Source organism: Asparagus officinalis, chromosome 7 (assembly GCF_001876935.1).
Source record: "Asparagus officinalis chromosome 7, Aspof.V1, whole genome shotgun sequence".
NCBI classification, from domain to species: domain Eukaryota; kingdom Viridiplantae; phylum Streptophyta; class Magnoliopsida; order Asparagales; family Asparagaceae; genus Asparagus; species Asparagus officinalis.
The window spans coordinates 130,086,954-130,096,763 of record NC_033800.1 but is presented as its reverse complement, the minus strand read 5'-3'; the positions used below and the strand labels follow the sequence as shown (position 1 = coordinate 130,096,763).

At 41.5% G+C, this 9,810-nt stretch overlaps 1 protein-coding gene across 1 annotated transcript; it reads left to right on the top strand.

Moving 5' to 3' along the window:
* LOC109850102 (probable E3 ubiquitin-protein ligase XBOS34) lies at nucleotides 725-2,094 on the top strand (the record flags this gene model as incomplete). Its single annotated transcript, XM_020420024.1, has 1 exon — nucleotides 725-2,094. A coding segment is annotated over one exon (825 nt), but the record flags the coding sequence as incomplete, so codon positions are not given.

Below are 9,810 nucleotides of genomic sequence, written 5' to 3'. Positions count from 1 at the left end.
ACCCATGGGTGGCTCGGCCCAAACCGAGACACCCGTGGGTGGCTCGGCCAAGACCGAGCCACCCATGGGTGGCTCGGCCCAGTGCCGGCCACCCATGGGTGGCCGACCCAGATCTGTGCGCGGGCACAGTTCAGAGAGCCTATAAATAGGCCCCCCTTGGTTCATTTGAAAAGGTTGGAACTTTGAGAGCCGAAACTCTGCCGAATTGAAGATTGAGCTCAGAGTTTTGAAGACTTGGAGACTTGAAGATTCAGATCTGATTCTCGGCGAGCGTCCACGTCACAAAAGGTAGGAGTTCGAGAGAGGTAAAGATCAGATCTGAGATCTACACGAGATCAGACTCCGGATCAAAGCTTGGCCTTTGATCCCGTCACACTCCGGATCAAAGCTTGGCCTTTGATCCCGAGAATTAAGGGTGATTATTTCCTTGGTGAACTAACCCCCCCGGCTATTATTTCCTTCGCGAAATAATACCCGTCGAATCGTGTAGATCTGACCGGATCTAGATCGCGCGGTGGTCCACGGATTAACCCCGGCGTCGGCAAAGAACCCACACAAGCAAGAGACCGCAAAACAGGAGCTCACGATTTGTTCTAAAGGAGAAAGTTGTAATCTTTTTGGAGACAATACCAAATTACTCTTAGCTTGCTACTAGTTAGTGGAGACAATACCAAATTACTCTTAGCTTGCTACTAGTTGCTTATTGCAGTCTGCACAGAAGTAATCCAATCTATTCTTCGTCTTATGTAGTGTTTTCTTATTTCAGCAAAACAGTTACGTTCCTGTAGCACCACCGGACGCAAGACCAACTCCCAACCCATCACATATACACTCAAATGTGTCAGCAGCACCAGCAACTACACATTCTCCTGTTCCTGAAGATGTACAACTAGCCATGGCTATTAATGCCTCCATTCAATCAGCCTTAGCTGAGGGAGTCCCTGTTCCTAATCCCCAACCTGTTAACCTATCAACTAACACCATGGGCTGGGCTCCCTCAGAAAATACCACCACCACCACCTACAATGGTTGGGGCCAATCAAGTGGAGCTCCTCCGCCGTCAAAAGTAGCAACTACTTCAGATCCATTCAACGGGTGGTCTGGAGTGAGGCCAAGCAGTAGTTCACCCCAGCTTTACAATAGCCAGCTTGAGACTCCATCAGTTCTTCCTTCAGCTCATGAGGCACCTCCTACCGTGACAGTTCCTTCAGCACCTCCAACTGTGACAGTTCCTTCGGCACCTCCGTTGGCTGAGGAAACATTCTATCCGGGACCCGTCCAATACCCAACAATAGATTCAAGCCCGGTGGACTTAAGTATGCCAGCTGCTGGGAGCAAGCCAGAACCTTTTGATCCAAAGGAGGACAGCGGCAGCGGCGCGTCGTCCTCTTGTGTGATATGTTTGGATGCTCCGGTGGAGGGAGCTTGCATTCCTTGTGGTCATATGGCTGGATGCATGTCGTGCTTGAATGAGATCAAAGGGAAGAAATGGGGATGCCCTGTGTGCCGTGCCAACATCGATCAAGTTATAAGGCTGTATGCTGTTTGAGAGTGGAAAGTCGAGTTCCTCACTGAGTAATGTCTATATGAAATTATCACATATTTTGTGCTTTCCCACACGCTATGCTCATAGAAGTTTCCAAGGGATGACATAGTGCTGTATGTATATAGAGTGGACGTAAAAATTTGTGAGGATTCAGCAGGGCTTATTGAAGGTTTCAGCAGCTGAGGTTTGGGAGGGCTGATCTCTTGCATGAAACCCTGGTGGTTTACCTCGGCCATGGTATTATTATTATTTTTTTTTAGCAAAGCGATGTCGTTTCACATGTTGGCTTGTTATGTGCAAGTACAGGACAGTTTATCTCGAGGTTCTTGGTGCCAATTCTTTTTGTATCCTGTTGTTAAATGTTTGGACTTTTTGAGTATTTGGATGGAGTGAAAATGTTGCATAGTATAGATGACTGAAACGAGAAGCGGAGATGTTTTAGTCTATGTAGCTCTTTCAGTTGAAGATATCTTCTGACTGTCTGATCTTTTTCGTTGCGGGGACTTTATTCAGAGTCCAATCTATTCGTTGTTGCTGCTTGAACTTTATTCGGAGTAGAATCTGTTTGCATTTGCTGCGTAAACTTTATTCAGAGTAAGAGTCAGAGTCGAATCTGTTCGTTTTTGCTGCAGGGACTTTATTTGGATAACCATTCTGGAATCATTTACTCCGTGACGTTGAAGGGTTTGAGTTTCGTTGTCATCTCCTTGTAATGCAATGCAGATTAGATGTTGATTTGTTATGAAATTTGATCAATTTCGATTATATATATATATCACGATTAATATATATATACTAGTAGGGTCAACAAGCTGTAAAGTCAACTTGCAAAGGTACAATTAATATTTTGTTTTCATGAAACTTCATAGCTCAATGTTGCCATATATCACGATCTTGAATTGTTTTTTGTCGTTATTTGTCATGAAATTTGCAGCTAAACAAATGCATGTGTGCTGGATTTTGAGGTTGTTTCACTGGGCTACCCTAGTCCATGTACGTATTTCTGTTGTTTAATGTGTTTCCTTGCTAATTTATTTCCAAAAGATTATGTTAGGTTAGCTCCATTGCAACTTTAAATCTTCATTTCATACTTACAGCTTGAGACCCAAGTCTATTAACTTAGAGCTTTTCAGATGTTCTGCTGAGTTATAGTTACTGATTTGTAACATATTTTATTTTGTAGGCTTTTGGATCTGACAAGGAGACTACATTGAGATCCTTATTTCAAAGTGACAGAAAGATGATAAGGAGTTTGAATCAATGGCGGGTTCTCTTTTCTGGGTGGTGTGTAGTGTTGGAGATACAATTTATATACATTCATGTGAACAGGATAACTCGTATGCATTCAAGTTAATATGAATACTACTGGAGATACAATTTATATACATTCATGTGAACAGGATAACTCGTATGCATTCAAGTTAATATGAATACTACTGGAGATACAATTTATATACATTCATGTGAACAGGATAACTCGTATGCATTCAAGTTAATATGAATACTACTGGAGATACAATTTATATACTTTGTTTGGCAACACCTTGCTTTTATTGTATTGACTAGCCTTTTCTGATACCTGCAACTCTGGATTATATTGATTTTTGGCCAAAAATTCGGAACTGGATTATATTGTATCACAGCGGTGTGCAGTGTTGGAGAAATATTTCTTTCTCTGTGCTTCTCCTGGTGCATTTTGTGGTTTTGGCGTAAGCATTCTTGTTCTTTTGTAAATATTCAGTTATTCCTGCATTCTTCCTCATGTTTCACAGTGATTGTCGCCATGCTATATCAATAAGTGATTAGTTTGATTCTTGCAATAGAGGATTGGAATGCGAGAGAAGGCTGAAAGTTGAAACTTGAAAGTACTGTGAGTTGAGATATTTGTTTAGTCTTTGTCACCTAATGAAGACAATGTGAGCTTGTATGTGCTATTTGCTGGCTTCAACTGGCATCTCAATACTCTTGGAGATGTCCACAAGTCTGCCAATGGCTCCAGCATCTAAAACTTGGTCACTGTCTCAGCATCTTTAACGATTTCAGCCTCTAAAAGTCCATAAATGGTTCCAATCTCTACAAACAGCCGAATCAAGTCCCATGAACATTTCCACAAGTCTGTCACTGGATCCAGCATCTAAAACTTACAGATTCTCATGCAGGTAATCAAGTCTTACAACTCACTTAGGCGATGACGGTCAAACCAATTACAACCCGAAATCAATGTAGTTTCAGCTGCTTAATCACAGAAACTAATCTGCAACAAAAATTAGGCAGCTTTACCCTTTCTTTGTAAAACCATGATACAACACAAAAAAATTACAAACAGCTCATTTTGCTCTTCCAAACAGTGTACAAGCAGAAAATATGGACATCAGTTTTATGCATGTATCTTCAAGAACAACAAATTATGATACTTAGAGAACAGAACAGTACATATAAATGCATAAAATGTGCACAACAGCTCTTCCAAACAGCTCAAAATTGAGGACAAACTGACCACAAGCAAACTCATAATTGAGTACAAACTGAGCACAAAATTTAATACAAACTGACCATAAACAAGCTCAAAATTGAGTACAAACTGCGCATACATTTTCCATTTCTAGAAATCAAACAAAAGGTCAAATTAAGTACAAACTGAGCACAAATCATAATACAAACTGACCGTAAACAAGCCCCAAATTGAGTACAAACCAGGTCTTGCCCTCACAAACCAGGTCTTGCTAAACAACCTAAAAAAACCAGGTACTGCACCATGCAAGTATTCTCTCACAAACCAGGTCTTGCTAAAAGAAACTGAAAGTATGCATCAATCACAGCAATAGAGTGAACTGCAAAACATTTTGATCCAATTTTTTCAAAGTATGCTCCAACAACCTGTGCCAAAAGTATTCAAATTTTTAGTCAAGCTAACTTCAGAACTATCCAGAATGTAGTTACACATTATTTAATGACAACCAACAAGCATGTAAACTATCAATAAACAAATTAAAATCAAATGTTCTCAACATGCTTGAACCATGCTTGAAGAATGATGGCCGGATTAAGTAGGTCAAATAAGCAAGCTGATGCTAATAGAAGTCTTGAGTGGTTCTACGAACTTCACGAATAAGTTGTGATTATAGATCTGTGTTTAAGTTACTGCTCCAATATGAAGTAGGAATTTGGAGATGAAGGGTATGGCATAAAGTTTATAATATTTTGATTTTTCATTGACGATTCCAGATTTCTTTATATAGATGTGCTTGGTTTCTTATATTCAATGCGTGTATGAAGAATTTTTTCTTTTTTATCACCAACATAATTTAAAGACCCTCAGATCATTATGTTCATGGCAAAATTTCTGGTCAAACTAAACTCAAGTTGTTTCTATCGTCCCACATTATTTACTGATCTTCATGTCATATGACTAGGTCGTGGACCTACCATTACATATCTTCCATTAATGAAGTAACTGATATATCAACTTAAATGAGAAGGATAAAAATGATGAATTAATAATAAATAAAATAAAATAATGAATAGTATAATTTTCGAAAGTGCAGCAAGAAGAAGATGAAATCTTCAATACATCAGATAAGAGAACATGTGCAAAGCAATCTATGTATAAGAAATACAGTGACATGGGTGCTCAAAAGGGTTTAAAAGAATACAGACTATAATAATTTAAACACATTCCAACAGCGATTTAGTATCTGTGTAAGGTCTCTTCCTCCCATAGCACTACCCTTTACGCAATGTTTTACTCGCAACCGAGGTTGAAACGAGGCGAGGGAGGCGAGGAAAATAGGGGGGGCTGGCGTGTCTAGCATCCATTAATTATGAGAGAGCAGTTTCAATACCCAACACAACCCCCCTCCAACACCTGAGGATGTTTTGCCATGTTTTGAACTTCCTCTTATTTATGGAAGACCCACAGTTTAAGGTGTGCTCAGTTATCACATTGCAATTCCAACTACTGAAGTAAGAATAGCATAATGTTGTTTTGGATGGCATAAATTCTCACTGTATGAGTGCCCAATCAATTTACTCCATACACGGACAAGATTGTACTCTTTTGTCAATGCATATGTGCTTGTACTAGAGCAAAGAAGAACAGCTTGAATATTTATACAAAATGTGGAAACGAAAATCTTCAAGCTTGATTTTCCTTCATATGTAACTACAATACCCCAAGAACAGTAGAAAGTTTCATATTATCTACATTAATTAGAAGAGATGAGAAAGAGAGAAGTGAGGGATCGAGAGGGAAGGGGATTTTACCTGAGGGGTGGATCGGGATAGCCGGAGTAGGCTCGCGGAGGAGGAAGGGTACCCAGTTCTCGATCTGAGAAGGAGAGAAGAGAGGGATCCCGATCTGGTCCTGGGACGGAGGGCGGCAGTGTCGACGGATGGCGCCGGATTTGGCTCGCCGGTGTCGTGGCGAAGTTTTGTCTGAAATCGTGGGAAGGGGGCAAGCGGCGTCGTGATTGGGGGAGAGACTCGGTGGCTTGGGGGCGCAGTTCGGGCGGCGTCGTCGTCGTTGGCGGGCCGGCGAGACTCCGGTGCTTGCGCGGAGTCGTGGCGCGTGCAGAGATCGACTTGGTTGGAGTTCACAGAGAAAAAGTTGGAGACTTGTACGGTGATCTTGGTTGGAGTTCCACCACGTGGCCGACTTTTGCTGCGAAAAAAAGTCAAGGCCGGTTCTGAGGCTGTGCGAAGTGACCGACCGCATTTTACGGGGGCCCTAACATTTTTTTTTTCTTCCAATTTTTATCTTCTTTCTCTCTCTCTCTCTCTCTCTCCCTCTTAATCTCCTTTCTCTTCTCGTTCTCACTCTCTCTCTCCCCCTCCAATAATGCAAAGGGCGTATGACCAAAAAGCGGACCAAGGTAAATTTAATTTTCACGAAAGTGGCATCGATTATAGCAATTTTTTCACAATTTATTATTATTATTATTATTATTATTAAAGAATAGGGACAATCTCCCCTCGAAATTTATTAACCAGAGGAAATAGACAGAGTTGCGCATCAAGAAAAAGAGGGAGAAAGAACAAGAAATTAAACAGACTGATATATATATATATATATATATAGGTCCGAGTCAAGGTGTCACCGATCTCGCCTTCTACGTTGACCGCTCCGACGGCGCACTCGAGACGTTGACCGGTGAGTCCTTCATCTCAATCTCTGTGCTTTTTTTTTTGATTCAAAGATTGGATCTTTCTTTATGTTGATCTGCTTGGGTTGTGCACTTGAAGAATTTGATGGAGATCTCGTATGTTGATAAATAACATCAAATTGTGGATGCAGGGACGCTTGATTTTGGAATTCCCACCAAGGTGTCTACAATTTATGGAGTGGCTAGGATGATAAGATTAATAACCGGAGGCTAAGCTGAAGAATTCTTTCCTGTTTTGGGAAGTGTACGGGTTGCATTGGTCAAGTCCCTGGGTTGGCTTATGAGAGCTTGCGTGTGGATGCTGCAACTACAGTCGAAGGGGTTCAGGGATTTGAAAGGCTCTTGTGGCCTCTCAAGGCAATCCAAGATTCTGGTATGGGTTAAAATTTTTGTGAATTCTGTGTTAGTTTTCTTGAATGATGAATTGGGTTCTTTGTGAAATTGCATAAAGTTAGAGATTGTTTAGTACGCATACAACATTCTTGACAGAATGGCTAACCGAAAGCTTTGTTAATTTTGTTTATTGTCTTTTTAACCAACATACTACCTCAAAATACCAATTTGTATGTTAGAGATACCAATTCGTACAAGGCATAACATTAATAAAATTCCTGATATTTATTTCATGGTCAGATTTGAAATTTGTGATAATTTTTTAACAAAGATAGTTTAGAGTTATTTTCGTAAAACCCTTGGAGTTCATGATTGTTTAGTGAAATTTACTCGGCATGCATACAAGGAATTTGACAGAATGATTAAGTGAAACTTGAAAATTTAACCAATTTACTATCTTAACTGATACCAAATGAACAAATGCTAGAACTGCAAACTCGTGCATTGTATAACAGCTATATTTCATATCAACAAATAAATCACATTATGCACAATAAACATCATGCTACTACTAATGAACTTGAAAGAAACACGCTCCAGGTTTATCACATTACAGATGAGTTATTGTTCATCATCGAACAGTAAGTATCCCCATCCTGATGCTTCACATCTTTTTACCCTGATCTGTCCTCAGTGGATTGATCATATGAGAACAAAGAGAAGGGTGGATTTTGTACAGGCATAAGTAACAGTCAAATGTATTCTAGTGATTGTAGGCGTCAAAAAATGCTGAAAGATATATCCAAAATACAGCTACACACGAGGAACTCATCCAAAAAGGCAGAGAACACAGAGTTTGGGATGCTCCGCATACGAGAACAGGTCTTAATACTAGTCTCGCACCAAGGCGAGACAGCATCTCCCTGATCTCTGCGAGGCGAGACAAGTCTTTACTGTTCTCGCTCAGCTGCGAGAAGTAAGTCTCGTCTCGCCCAGCTGAGATAGCATTTATTGTCTCGTCCTGCGAGCCAGCATCTCTCTGTCTCGCCCGCGAAACCAGCCATTCTCTTCTCGCCCGGCGAGACAATGCATTCTCTACTCTCGCCCATGAGCACAGTATTCAAAAGGAAGTTAGAAACCACTTTATCCGACCTCGACACGTGGCCACCCAACTGTTAAAAGAAGCGTGGGGATCGTCGTGGGCCGAGATTCACGTTGATAACTGCCAAATTAACGGAGTTAAAAACGTGGAAGACAGTAGCAAGGCGAGAAATCGTCAAGAAATTCGTTCCAAGACAGTATTTACTGTCTCGCTGGGTGAGACAGCAAATTTATTGTCTCGCTGCGAGACACGGCAACAAGGCCTGTCTTCGGCCACGAGAACAAGACACTGGTCATCGCACCGCCGAGACACGGGCAAATGCTGTCTCGCTGAGCACTGTCATCAAACGGGTCTATAATACAACCGAGTATTGTTTTGAAGGCGACTCATTTTGAGAGGCACTTCAGAGCAGAAGAGGACAGAGTACTCAAAGCATCGGACCAATTCCTGATATTCAGTGCTTTGACTTGATTTCAAGAAGAACGACTATCTTACGCATTGATAAGATAATCGTTTTAAGTTCTCACCTCGATAAAACGAAGGTCAGAATCAACAACCGCCACTCACGAGTTCAATCAGACTCTGTGATTTGGGTGCCACGAGTCAAAATTACACGCTCCGCCAAGGCAAAGACCCACCAAGCAGCGATCCACAAACATCCTAATGCGTTTGTTTCTCAGAGTTAGCTAGATTTTTATTTGTTGTGAAAGGTAAGTCTTATAGAAAGGGTTTTTTTTTACTAATCTCTTTTTGAATTTGTATTTGTAATCGAGCGAAGATATAATGAATTACATGACAAAACCCGAAACTTTGGCGAAAAAAACTGGCGACGAAGTGGGAGCCAACGGGTCTCGCTGCCTAGAGAGACCGTTCGTGTCGCAGCCGATCAAAGATTCCGTTGAATCCATCGGCGTCGAATAATGAAATTCGACAACCAAGTAGGAATATTCTCATATCCTCTCAAGATCTTCATTGTTTCGCAAGTACAAGGGATCTCACAATTGAGCGAGAGACCTTACGATGCCAATAGAAGGCACAAAAGAAGACTCTCGCTTCGATTGTTTCTAACGAGGATGTCTTCACTCAGCAACACTCTGCTACAATGGCTCTTATAATAGTTAAAGAAGTCATCGAATCAAGCCTGCGGCATTGAGAAAAGAGCTTCGGTCAGAGACAACATACACGCTAACACTGTCGCCGCTCGCCAATGGCTAAGGCCTTAAGAACAAACCGACGGGGTTCGTTACGCTACGGCGAACCTAGAGTCGAAGGAGACATCGAGTGGTTCAGTTGTCTCAAGCAACCAATCACATCGACGTATCTCTGAGCTAAAAAACGACGGATTGAAACGGACTTTTGTCAAGAGGGCTTCGCTCGAGCCAACTCAAAGAACGTATACAAAAACGATGTGGCAAGAAGCGTGCTACATCGTCCGCGTAGCTCTCGTCACAGACAAAAGAAGGCAGAAAAGGAGGAAAGGAAACAGTGACCAAACAAGAACCACGCGAAACTCCGCCAAGTCTGGATTACCAAGAAGTCTGGAGTTATGCAAAAATCAGCATTCAAGAGCCCCGTAAAGACTCCGTAACCCGAAAGGGGGTGGTTCTAAACGTGCGACTCCCGACATAACCTTGGATCGTTCAAAAACGCAACAATAAAATTTCCTG